General features: G+C 38.7%; 1 protein-coding gene across 5 annotated transcripts in view; it reads left to right on the forward strand.

Moving 5' to 3' along the window:
* Positions 1-3,534: 3,534 nt before the first annotated feature.
* phf21ab (PHD finger protein 21Ab) overlaps positions 3,535-13,516 on the forward strand; it is a 28,184-nt gene continuing 18,202 nt past the window's right edge. For 4 of the 5 annotated variants that reach the window (XM_037542713.1, XM_017706685.2, XM_017706681.2 and 1 more), the window contains exons 1-5: positions 3,535-3,778; positions 7,744-7,784; positions 8,421-8,519; positions 9,665-9,697; positions 11,163-11,228. In XM_037542713.1, the coding sequence (XP_037398610.1) occupies positions 8,463-8,519; positions 9,665-9,697; positions 11,163-11,228 (156 nt within the window). In that variant the 5' untranslated portion in view covers positions 3,535-3,778; positions 7,744-7,784; positions 8,421-8,462. Of the gene's footprint in view, positions 3,779-3,948; positions 5,751-7,743; positions 7,785-8,420; positions 8,520-9,664; positions 9,698-11,162; positions 11,229-13,516 lie in introns of those variants that run through there. The other variant, XM_017706682.2, reaches the window with a different exon arrangement.

Genomic DNA, 13,516 nt, shown 5'->3' on the forward strand with positions numbered 1-13,516 from the left:
TTCACCTCTGTCCATTTTAAATGTGCTCAGGCCCAGAGAAGGTGGCAGCATTTGTGGATCCTGTTTATGTACAGTTTCTTCTTTGCAATTTAGAGTTTTAACCTGACTGATGAACTGTTTTTTTAGCATTACACTTTACCAGCCTTTTGTTGTCTGCCTCAACTTTTTTGCAATGTGTTGTTGGCATCAAAATTAAAGTAAACAAATATTTTCTCAAAAAACAAAAAACATTTCTGTTTTAACATTTGATATGTTGTCTTTCTATTAGACTATTTTCAATTAAATATAGGGTTTAAATCATTTTCACATCATTGCATTTTGTTTTTATTGACATTTTGTACAGCATCCCAATGTTTTTGGAAATGGGGTTGTATATGAACATGTAATTTTTAAAAAATATTTTAAATACATTTTCCAAACACTAAAATGTATTTCAGAATATATTACCATATTAACCAAATATATTTTAAAATTCATTTTTTTAAAGTGTAGGGGAAAATATTACACATAGAATCATATCACCCAAAAATAAATGTATGTACATATATTTAGCAAATACATTTGAAAATGTGTGAAAATAGCGAAAGTATTATTACTACTAGTAAAGTACTATTGCAATTACTTTTGAAATGAATTGGTTTTCAAGTATCTTAATTTTAAGTATCAACAAATGAACTTTTAACGTGATAAAATTCTTGCTGTAGGTATTGATACACTGTGAAAATGCACTTTGATGATTTGATATCTTGTTCATTTAAACTGTATTTTGTGTCTTACTGCATACACACAGTGGTTAATGCCAAGTACAAAGCAAAACCCAGATGTCAGTACCATTCATTCAGTTTATGTTTATTTAATTATATCTGTAATGTTCATTATAACTACATACAATTGAATAAATATAAAGTAACAAATAAATGCATTTTAAAAATCGATTTAAAAACATTTTTTGCTCGTTTCAGTTCATTCATACATTTTAAAAATATATATTTATTATTTATTTAATAAATACATTCGGAATATGTCTTTTTTTTCCATATGGGATAGAAGGAAAATATATTTTAGATATTTCAGCAACATTATTACTGCTTCCCACAATTCATTAGGAATAGTAATTCACATTGCCATCAATAATAATAAGCACTTACTGGCATTTTTTCCTTTTCTGTGGTCTTGCACCAGCTGCTCTGTGCAATACTCAACTTCACCAGGCTGTTCAGTTCTCAAAATACTAAGAACACTTTAGCTGTACTGTAAACTGCCTGTGTGGTGCTATTACGATGGTCTTTAACAGTAGTACTGGGTGAGACAGAATGCAGGTGGATGGGCAGGTTCTTATAAAGATGAAAAACGTCACTGGTCCAGTGGTCTGAGAGAATCCTCAGTACTGTGTCTCCCTCTACTGACCAAAACAAAGGCTGTATCTCAGATAAACAGCTCCCTCTGTCCTCCTTCATTTAGCCCTTACTATCTTTAAAAAACATAATGTCTTCCACAGTGAAGTGAATGAATAGTTTCAAAGAATGGCAGCACTTGTGAATCACCCACCATCCTTGTAATACACTCTACACTGCTTATGCTGTTTTATTATCTGAGGACCACTTTTAACCTCTTTGTTTGTTTATGTAGGTTGCAGGAGGGCGGCGACTATTCTCTTACACGCTCCAACATAAATGAAGTATTTTTAAGGTCATGCCCCACGACTCTAGACATATGCGTTGTTGGAAAGGACATGTACGTTTTTGTTTTAACGGTAAGGTTAAAAGTCTCATCTACTGCAGTATAGTGAATAAAACTAATTTCAACTTAAAGCATCTAAAGAACCACACACAGGCACCATAAACGATAAAATGAAGTGCTGTGGAGCTAGTTTGGCCATATATTTCATACACTGTATATTGTGGTATAATGTGTTACGCAGGGTTAGCCTCTCCTCCCACTGGCCTGGGCATAAATAGGCAGTACATTAATGTTAAATTGAGAAATTTTCCAAATACTATCATTGCAGAGATTTAGGAAAGACATAAGGACAGCTGACTTCAATAAAGCTTATTCTAACTCAGATTTTAATCCAAAGCACATGGATTGTTTTAATATGTTATGTTGTCTGTTGATTCATTTGGGGGGGGGGGGGGGGGGGTTGCTTAAACGTATAAAACAATGCTTGACCTTTAATTGTAATGTTCTAATGGTTGATATGAGAATTTGCTTTGGAAGCTGGTCTTTTAGTCTGTAAATGATGGAAGACCACCTTTACAATGGAGCCACGTAGCCCCCGGATTCAATTAGTGACTGATTTTTTATTACACTCATGCTCAGTTATCTTCAGTGATGCAGTGTGATGTTTTCTCCTGCGTCCATTTCCATTTTTACTGTTGTAGTTTTTTTATTGAACTCTGACGTAATTTCCCTTTAGTTTCAGGCCTCGCTAAAACCGCCCAGCTTTCCTACGATCACCAAGTGGGTTATATGTGTGTTCAGCAGTTCATACACTTCATTACTTGATTTCCAGATGCCGTATTTTCTTAACAAATCAGACGGCTACACTCAGTTGACCCACCGCTCGGTTTCATGAGGAAGGCGGGCTGCGTCCCGTGCCATTTGTTTAAAGCGCTGTTTTGAAAGACGACACTTTGTGTAGTGATTCTAACTACACGTGCCTTATTATAACTATGCCGAGTTAACTGTCCCGCGTCCTGCCAGGCCTAATGAAGCGTTCTCCGCAGTGTCCATCCCACCCTTAGCGTGCTTGTCGAAGTTAACAGGCCCGTCAAAAAAAAAGCCATTATTTCGGTCAGCCTCACACATGTCATGGCGGCCCAGCGAAAACTGTTGGCTTGAGACATTTTCATTGGTTAACGGAGCAGCCTCCTCTTTCATAACACGCAGCCGTCCGCCTGCGTTCACACTCCGCAGTAGTATTGTTTCTCTCTCTCTCCGTCTGCACTGTGTTAGCGATGCACGTGTGGAGGGGGGTGGGCATTAAAGCGAGGACCCTCTTAAAATGTGTGTACGTTACTACAAAGTGAGGCTCCCCGGTCCGTGCGGAGTGCCCGTGAAGGGCTCCTCTCGCCGGGGCTGAAATGATAGTCGGGGATGACGAAATGCCACCTCTCTTTTTTTTTTCCTTCTCTCTCTCTATGTCTCTTTCTCTCTCTCGTCTACTTCTTTCTGCTGCTCGGCGTTGAGTTAAGCCGAGTTAGATCGCCACTTCTCTCTCCAGATGAGTTTCGCCGAGTTTACATCCGGGTTTCTCCCTAGGCAATGGGAGACGCAGTACCACTGTTCCCTAGGCAAAGTGAAATAAATTCGCCGCACCGTCACAAAAAGTAGTTCTCTTTTAAAACACGTTTTCTTTTCACTTTACGGGGCGAACTGGAGTAATTCTGCTCACTTTTACATTAGCCCAGTGGGCCATGAAGCGTTTGGTGGCGCGGGTCAGCAGAACTGCGCTTTTGTCTGCTTAGTTTTCGTGGCCCCTTCGTCTCCCTCTTCCTGCGCGCATTGATAATTGTAGTGCTGAGGCTGTGGTGAATGAGATTGAAGAAGAGTTCTTGTTTTGTATCTCAGTTTCTCTCTTTTTTTACACACAAATTAAATTCAAACAAACTGAAAATTAGACTGGCTAGTCTGCTTCAGTTCAGCCTAGCGTATTATTAGAGTTATGTGAGGGGCCGCATCGGGGATTCTTTGGCGAGATATTGGGGTGTTTTGTAAATATTTATTTAAATAATTTGTGAGAGGAGAGAAGGACTACTGCTCAAGTGAGTAGTGCAGGGTAAGTGCACCTTGGGATCTCTTTATTATTACAACTTTTTTGTCCTCGTCGGGTTTTTTCGGGACTTTGGTCGTTCACTGAGCCTCTTTTGCTTTCATTCACTCAAGATAATCGTTGTCTTGTGTTGGCTGAGGAAGTCTGGATGCCTGCGTTTTCCTTCGTTTCTCCTTATTCTAGGAGTTGAGTGGTGTTCCTGTAAGTGCAGAGCTCATTGGAGGACGAACAGCAAAGGGGCCGATTTTAACTTGCAGCTACCAGCTCCGTTTACAGCTCGGCGGAGAAACAGGAGCTAAGAAAAGAAAGCGGCAGATCTTGTTTGTGCGAGCAGACCGTTGTGTCGGTGCGGAGAGGCGGCCGCTCGGCACAGTTAGCCTCCTGCTGCTGCTCTAACAGTTATTTGTCGTTCAATTGGCTAGTGTTAGCCTGTTAGCTAGCCGCGCTAGCTTCTTCTCATATCTGCAAAACGTTAGCGTGCTAGATTTAAGCGAAGTGCTGCTAGCATGCCACATCAGTGTGTAACAGAGTGAGTGGATGTGTGCGTGTGCGTGTAAAAAGCTAGTTACTCGTCCAGAGAGTGAGCTTCATAGTTTATACATTTGTTGCTGAAACTTGGGACTGATTGTTCGATGGACGGGGGGCTCTTTAAGAGCCCCCGTTTTATTTCCGAGGCGTGTTTTACTGCCTCCTCGCTGAGTTGTTCGGCTGGCTAACCTACCTAGCTAGCTTGCACCAAGTCCAGAAGTCAGCAGCAGCAGATTCTTTTGGAGAGAATCAGCAGCTCGACGGAAACTTTACTACCACAATGTTCTTATTGTTTCCACTCCTCACTGTTTCTCCTGAAGCGGAGCGAGAGAGGGGCTAGTAGTGCGAGGCCCGTGTTAGAGTAAACTGCACTTTCTCCTTTCTTTGGTCTTTCGAGTCCCGCATCCCTCACTCGATGGTTGGGCCTAATGAGGTGGCGTACAACTTTTCCCCATTATTTGCACCTTGCAGGCCAGGTACAGTCACACACGGCCAGCTGTGTGAAGTTTTGGTTTTCACGGAACGTCATGTAGGGAAACGGTCCACGATCACTACTTGTGTTTGATGAGTTTCTGCGGTTAAGCACACCGCGCCACGCAGATCGTCGTCCCCTCTCTGTCCGTAATAGTTTGCAGGTGCCGATCGTTCAGACCCTGGACTGTGTTATGCTGCAGTTTTGTGTGGCTTAACTTCAAGCCTTTTCGTGTCCGCATGTCCACCAGACTCACATTTACTGTGATATGCTGAATGTTTATCTTCTTATGTTTGAAGTAATTTATTTATTTAGGCTGTTGCTTAACTTCAGTAACCAGGCTTATACTCGTCACCCCTTCCCCAGTGATCTGGATAAAAAAAACAAAAAACTGTTATTTGCTTAAATTGTTTTTTTTTTTTTTTTTTTGTGGTACGTTAAAGCTCTCTTCACCCTCCCATCTCACTAACACAAACATCTTGAACAGTTGAGCTTTTGTGATCTTTTGTGGCACTTTCATTTTCAAGCAAAGCCATATGTGGAAACTAGTAAGGGGACACTAAATGTATTGAGATACTGTAAGCTACTTTGTCATTTTGTAATTTGTTTTCACACTCTGGCTTTCCGTTTTTTTAGAAACACGATACTCCATTAGATGTGTAGAACAGTCTGAGACATGCCTAGGAGACTAACTTATTTTGTTGACTTGTGTTATTTTGTTTTCAGTTGATAACCTGTAGGGAGCCAAAGCTGTGTTTTGTAAGCTCTGTGATTTATGAAAAAGGGCCAAAGCTGAACACTTGTTAAATAATAATAAAACTATGATAATGTCACTGATATATGTCATACATCTATGCGTTGAGTGAGTGGACGGTTTTAGTCTGTTTCAGGCTTGATTTGCTGTGACGGAAGGCCAGAGGGGATTTGTGACAGATGCAGGCTCTGTGCTATAGGCTGCTCAGTACTCATTTCATCAGGGTCAGAAACTTTTATCTGCTGTATTAAAGTGTTATGCACTGGCAGTAGTTGTCCTTTATTTAAATGTCAACAAATAAATACAAAAAAACAAATGTTCTATTACAGTTTTTAAAAAGGCTAATACTTAAAAAGTTTAGGATTAAAAACACTTGATATGAGGAAATATCGTGTAGCTTCCATCGACATGACAAAACATAAGTGAAGTAATAATGCTAAAAGCATGCAAGTAGCTTTCAGCGAATGAAAGTACGGGCTGTACTTTCGACCAGAGCCTTTAAATGGAAAGTAATTTGAAAAGTATTGGAAAAGGATCATAGTATGTTGCTGAGACTGTCATTGCCAGGTCAGGCAGTTTGCACTGCGACAGGTCTTGTATTTATAACTTATTAGTTGTTCACGCAGACAGTGAAATAGGAGACATCAGTGTTTAAGTGAAAAGTGAACAGGAGCACAAGTGTCATTCAGCGTGTAGATTAATCATGAATATCAGCTGTCTGAGTACAGCAGTTAAAAAATAAAACAATTATAAAATGAGTTTGTGCAAGTTTAAAAATTCCCTTCTGAAATGTTTGATATTTTGGGGTAAAGACACAGAGGAACAGAGTTCAGTGTTCCTAGAGATGTAACAGTAGATCATATCATATTGTACCGTCACTAGCATGCTCGCTTGTGGCAAGTCTGATATCTTGGCAGTGCCATATATATGAGTAATAGGTCAGAACACTATAAAGTACATCTTTCATTTTTAAATCATGTCACATCATAACGTTGAATCCTCTAATAAACTCAAAGTGGAAACATGAACAGATTGCCGAGTGGCGTGTTTTCAGTCAGTCGTAATTTTACTATATTGCAAGTATTGAGCTGAAACACCACAGTATTGCACTGAATCAGATCTAGAAATTTTTGTCAGGTCCTTACATTTTCCCCTAAAGGCAGTCACTATAATGTTAAGTGTTAAATCAGTGCAGGCAAAGTTTGTGTACAGTTGACCTGTTTGAGTTTTTTTTTTTTTTTTTTGTGTAAATGCTGGTAAATATATTCTGTGCTCATTTATAGATGTAATTCACAATAGTGGAGGCGCTATTGTTTCTCATTTAGTACAAAAATGAAAAAGTAGCAAATCTAGGACATCTGAAGTTAATTTTGCTGTCAGTGCTGAGCTACAGAGCCAGAGATTTATTTCAAAACCCCATCATGAGTGGGACATGCAGATTAACTACAGAATCAGAGGCCAACTAAGTGTCAGGTGTTGAGTGTAAAAATATCTTTTGCTTCGTAAATACAAAAGATTTTTTTTTTTGTGCTGGAGTCCAAAGTTTGCTAAATAATATGAAATATTTGAATGTTTGATTAGCAGAAGCTCAATCAAGAGTGTTAGGTAACTGCATGAATGAGCTTTAAATGATAAATGTGTAAGAATTAGTGCATATGTCTGTGCATAGGAATCTGTGTTCATGGCAAATTACTGCAGCATAAACCCACTAGTGATTTATTGTCTAAGTAGGCTCCTAAGCTGGTGTCCATCAGTTTGAATATGTCCTGTTTAAATGTTCAAAGTCCAGATCAGCAGTTGCTGTAACACTGATATAGCTGCCTCAAGACTGGCTCTGAATTTACCCACAGCTCTTGACATACAGATATACTCATTGTGCCTCTTGCTGTTTTCTGTCTTTTTGCTTTTTCTGGAAAGTATGTGTTGTTGTGGTATAATGAACTAGGCTGGTACATGCAGCAATTTCTGATCAGCGCTCTAAATTTAGTGTAAGATGTGTGTGCACTCTGGAGTAAAGCGATGAGATACAGTAATAGATTCTGTCTGCTTATTGTGTAGTAGAACTGCTAGCTCACAGGTGGAACCAGTAATGAACCGACAGTTGAATGTTGTGCTGTCCCACAGGCTCAGAGTCTCTTTCCCTCAGCCTAACAGGGTGTGTGTGTGTGTGTGTGTGTGTGTGTGTGTGTGTGTGTGTGTGTGTTTCCTCTTGCACAGGGAGTTGGAGAGTGAGTGGACACCAGTCTCATTGCCAGCTGGTGAGTCCTGTAATAGCTTCAGTTATAATTGTTCTCTTGGCTCAGTGCCTCGCACACCAAAATCAATGGGACTGAATGTCTGTAAGGCTGCCTCTGACTCACTTTCACACAAGTCATTGCTATGGAGTAATTGTGATGCTCCGTGCAGAGCCAAATGGATATTTGCTGTTAAAAGTCTACCAATATCTTTTCTTGCTTTTTTGTGGCACATCCTTTCACCCTTTTTCAGTTTTTTAGACTGTTTACCCTGCTCCACCACATATTGGTTCTAAAATTTATTGTAGCTGTTAGGAAACGTACAGATGGCCTTCTTATGCATGATGTCCTTATGTCGTAAGAGTATTCTTTACCTAAAACAAAAGCAGATGCTTAAAGGCACTATGGGGGAAAAAGTCATTGTTAATATCTAATGTCTACAGATGCCGGAGACGAGGTGCTTTATGATCATGTTTAGGTTGCTGATTTAAGTTTCTCATCAGTCTCATTTAGGTTCATTGCAGTTCATCTTTAAGGTGGCACAAATAGTGATTCACCCAGTTTTCTCAGAATGGTTCCCCTGGGACCTATTTGATTAAATAAACCCTGAACAAATAACGGTATGCTATTTTTAAAGTATTTGTCTGATTTCTTTAACAGGCTGAAAGATTTCTGAGACTGACTTGCTGGCGAACTGGATCAATGATGGAATTACAAACATTACAGGAAGCCCTGAAAGTGGAAATACAAGTTCATCAGGTTGGATACTGCTGTAGCTGTTCACCAAATGATTTAAATATATTTATTATTGAAGTGAAGCTTTTATTTAGTTGGCCTCACCTTTCCAAAAATAAAATGTCTTAGCCAAAGATTGTCTTGTTAATTTGTATGCAAAAGTAAATTTGTTCTAGTTGCTTTGCACATTGGTTCTCAATCTTGCTTTTGGAGTCTTGCTTTTGATGTGCATGGACTGTGGATGGACTGAGTAGTGAAGAAAACACTTTCTTCTTCTAGCCGTGGTATAATTAGGACCTGCATTTTCCCGGCAGGTAGAGAATGATCGTAGAGGGGAGAGTAGGTCAGCATCATGGCAGCACCATAGTCAGAGTTGCCACATTTAAGCCAGGTCTTAGGCTGTTTACAGTCTCTCTGCCAGCCTGCTCTGAGTGCACCTGGCCAGCTCTCGGTTAATGAGAGACATTGTTCTTGTACTGCAAGTGCACAACTGTCGAAAAATGGCTTTAGTCTGTTTTTTCTATTTCTGTTGCACAATGGTAACCTAACATGTTAGGTTTGTTTCATAGCAATTAGACATTTGAGTCGTTTATTCAGAGAAGTGTGCCGAGCCTCAGTGATGTGAAGTCAAGTGAATGTTTAAGGTGTATAGGGGTCTTTAAACCCCACCCAATCTCGTCCCATTCCGTTACTGATGTCCTGCAAGTTGTTTCATTGCCTCACTTCTGCCTGCTAGTGGACAAAAAGTTATTTGAAAATCACAGCAGGAGTATTACATTTGAAGAGATTTCTCAAGAGTTGAATGTCATTCATCATTATTATTGGTTTTCATTGCCACCATCTGCAGTTTATTACTATGTCCTAAATGTCAGAGTTATTTAGCATTGTATGAGCTATCTTTAATGCCACTACAATATATGCCTCATGTTACCATAAATGAATAATACATAGACAGTTAGATGAATGACAATCATGTTTCTCATCTCTGTCATGCCTCTGGGTGCTTCCTCAGTACTAGTATATTTCATAGTCCGTACTGTATTATGATACTGGGCAGGTGCATCATGCTGCAGTTCAGAAATTGTCCTGTGAGAGTCACTAGTGCTCTATGTGTAAACATTGTGTGGCACTGCTAATCTAACTGCAAGTTTTTTTTCCCTTTTACGTAGAAACTGGTTGCGCAAATGAAACAGGACCCACAGGTAAATACAAACAGTTCATCCATGTGTATATAGTACAATGTAGGTCACAGTCTTTCTTTTAAATATGACCACATGACAGTGAATCACTTCCACTTAAAGTGGTGCGCAATTTAGATTAAATGCTCTTTGATAACACATATTTGTATTGAAAATAAGCATATTAATGTGCTTTATCTTGAAGCTTTATCTTGAAGCTGTCTGCTAGCATCTAGTGTTGTCAAACATGTAGTATAAAAAAGCTATTTTGGGCACCTGTCTTGTCTGTTTTTTCCCCAGTGGAACAGCCTGTGATTCCAGTAACCCTTTTACAGGCTAGGCTGTTACTAGGGAGTGTTCAGGGAGTGCAGTAACATCACAGTATTTATCTATTTACTTATTTAAAATTGGCCATTAAGTATAGTATGCAAGCACTGTTGAAGTGCAATTCAAGGGTTTTGTAAGATTTATAATGAGTGCAGCAATGTCAGCTGTGGACAGACAGTAAGGGCTGTTCAGTAGGAGGTTGCAAGTTGGCACACAGTACAAACAGTTCCCAAAAGACAGAGCTACATCCAGTGCACTCTTAACCTTAGAGCTCAAGTTGGCTGATATGATGCCAAATAAACATGCAGCCATTAAGGAGTGAAAGTTTTATGACCATATTAAATATTTTTTCTCCCGCATATAGGTTGTGCATATTGTCACTTGTAACTTATCATTAAATGGCATTCTGCATTTCAGCAATCTCATAATGAGATGTGCCTATGAGCTGGACAGCCTTGCAATCATTCTTCATTTTTAGAAATGTTTGTGTTATTTTGTCAGTATAAGATGCAGCGTGTCGAGAGATATGGCCAGGTTTGAATGCACACAATTTACTCCCCTACACCTCTTCATCTCCCTGTGATTACTGAAAATACTGAAGTTTGCACAGCAAAACAGTCTTGTTGGTCTAATCATAACTTCTGAAAATCTGACTGACTTCTTAAAAAAAAAAGAAAAGAAAAACAAAATCAATGATGTAGTTTCAGTGGATTTCTAACTGTGAAACTCTCAGCCAAGAGAGAACCCCCTTCAAGAAAGAACATTAGCTGAGAAAAAAACTCCTCGACTATCAGAATCACATCTTTGGACTTAAACCTCACCATCACTTTTATCATTGAGCACTTCATCACATCATCACTGTGTACTGTGAGTCATTTAGTAGGCTCCCCTCCTAATGGGTTTGTGTAATCTTAGTATATGTTTTCTCTCTGTCACAGAATCTTTGTGCCCTACTTTTCTGGTTATGTGATAGGTTGCACCAAATGTGTCAAGATAAATTCAGTGTTCATGACACATACTGGTGAATAAAAGTGATTCTCATTCTGATTCTGCCTTCATCTTTTGATTTGAGGAGCACTAGGCATCACAACACACTGCTCAAAATCTATGAAGTTGCCAGCGATAACACATTCTTATTTGCACTGTTTTTCTTTCTCCTCAGAATGCTGATCTGAAGAAACAGCTGCATGAACTTCAGGCCAAGATCACTGCTCTGAGTGAGAAACAGGTATGCCGATCTGTTGAGGTTTCCCTGTTTAATTAAAAAAATTTTTTTTTGCAAAAATATCATTTTATAGGTCATTCTTTTATATATTGTGATATACTAATGCGGTGTTAAATGACGCACCTGTGTTACTGGGTGATTTAAGAGTAGCATTAATTTGGTAAAGTAATTAACATTCATGTTCTGAGACTAAGATATACAAGGTTTTTATTTAGGTTTTTGTGTATCACTTTTTGGTTTTGAAATGTTTTTTATTATTGGATTGTTTAGCTATATAAGTGCTCATGGTAATAATACATTGTGTTTCTGAGCATGTTTATATTTGACCTCTTACATAATGACACTACTGTCCTATCTGCCTGTCCTGTGCAGTTCTGTTAATATATTTCAAGGCTTTGTTGACAGACTAAAAGCACTGTTTTTTTGCAGTAATATATGACTCTAATATATTAGAGGCTGGTGAAGTCAGGACACAGAACACTGGGTTTAAGGGCTGCAGGGACACCCGTAGCTCAGCAGTAAGAAGTGATACTTTTAAGAACTCTTTCTTGTTTCTTCCACAAACACTCCTCATTTATTACCAAAACTGCTTCAGTTGCCTGAAGCAAATAGCGTTGTAAACAGTGTTGCAAACAGTTGCCAGGCCATCATATCAAGTTTATTATCTTGCTCTGTCCAAGCTGCTGTCCCTGCCAGCTAGGCATGTCTTCCTTATATGCCTGATATATGCTCTTTGGCAGGTGAATGTGGGCATTTTGTCCTCTGCGCCTTCTTTTCCTTTCTCAGTTATGCTCTGGCTATTCTCTGACTTCATGTGTAAAAGAGAGTAAGTTCAAGTATATATTAACTCAGTTAAATAAAGGTGAACTACTCATGAATAAATATGTTTTTGCTGTGATTATATTGGCCTTTGTAGGAATCTCCAGATCTGTCTGCCTTTTCAAATGATAGTAGAGACGGAAACAATTTCTGAAAAGTGCTGTCAGTTTTATCATTTTGAGATAAAAAGTCTATTGGAATCAGTAAATTTGATTCAAAAATTGAATGAAGATGTAACAACACAGCCTTTTACCTGGTTGGTTTTCCAGTGTTTTTCTTTTCTTTTAGTTTATTTTTTCTTATTAAGGAATGGGTGGGGGGGATAAAAAGATATCGCTCTAGGCAGACCTGATTTTATGTTTACACTGTAACTTCTAGGCTGGGTAAAGTGTGTGTGTGTGTGCGCATGTAAGCAACTCTAGTCAACTCTAGCAGACCAGGATTAGCACATGAAACAATGTGACAGTTCTGTGAATACTAATTCAGGCCTACTCTGTCCCGTTTAAACAGAAGGAGAGGGTGGGTGGATATGGTGGATATGTCATCCTCACTCTCTCCTAAATCCAGTCAGCTATGAATTCAAAGTGAAATGGATAGGTTCTTCATCTTCCTATCTTTATTTTTTTTCTCTGTGTTTGCATTTTGGTTTGTTTTCTACCTCATAAGTCCGTGTGATATGAATGTGAAAATGTCACCATAGTATCATTTGTATTTTATTAGCTATATGTGCATCAGTCATGTTTTTATGGCCAACATGAATCCAAGTGCTATGTTGAAAGTAAGGTAACTGGCTATTGATCACAAGTTATGCATAATAGTGCTACAACTATGGTATAGGTGAAGCAGCCACATTCAAGTGTGAGTGTGCTTACTTAACTAACATTTATTTCCATAATAAATTTACAATATTACAGCACAAAATAACAATTAGAACACATTAGAATGCACTGATTGTGCATTTGGAGCAAAGATCTGCTGATTCTAATTTTGACAAATTCCAACTGTGCATCCTAACTATTGAGTTGAATTTCAGTGAGTTTTTGTGAGATATGTATATATAGTATCGTCAGAATGGATCCCACAGCATATACTTGCACAACATAGGAGGCTTATTTAAAAACTCAGTGTAATTTTGTGTAATATACATGGTAATAGACTTCATTTCTGGTTAAATAGTTTCACTGTATTGTAAAAGTGATGGAAAGACTACTGCTGCTTATATTTAGGGTCTCTATTGTTTAATTAATATTACCAAAATGTTTTTGACGTACAGCTTGGCACTGGTACTTCATGAGTCCGTACAAAGTACCTACACAGTTTGAAGTGTGAAACCATTATGACAGATGTGATTTGTATGCAGATAGATAATTAGTTTTGTTCAAACTGTGCAAGGACTTTGCTCAGAAATCTGCATTGAGGGTGTTATTGTGTGTGTGTGTGTGTGTGTGTCTCAGAGGTGCGTTTTGGCTCCA

Source organism: Pygocentrus nattereri, chromosome 11 (assembly GCF_015220715.1).
Source record: "Pygocentrus nattereri isolate fPygNat1 chromosome 11, fPygNat1.pri, whole genome shotgun sequence".
In the NCBI taxonomy this organism is placed as follows: Eukaryota; Metazoa; Chordata; class Actinopteri; order Characiformes; family Serrasalmidae; genus Pygocentrus; species Pygocentrus nattereri.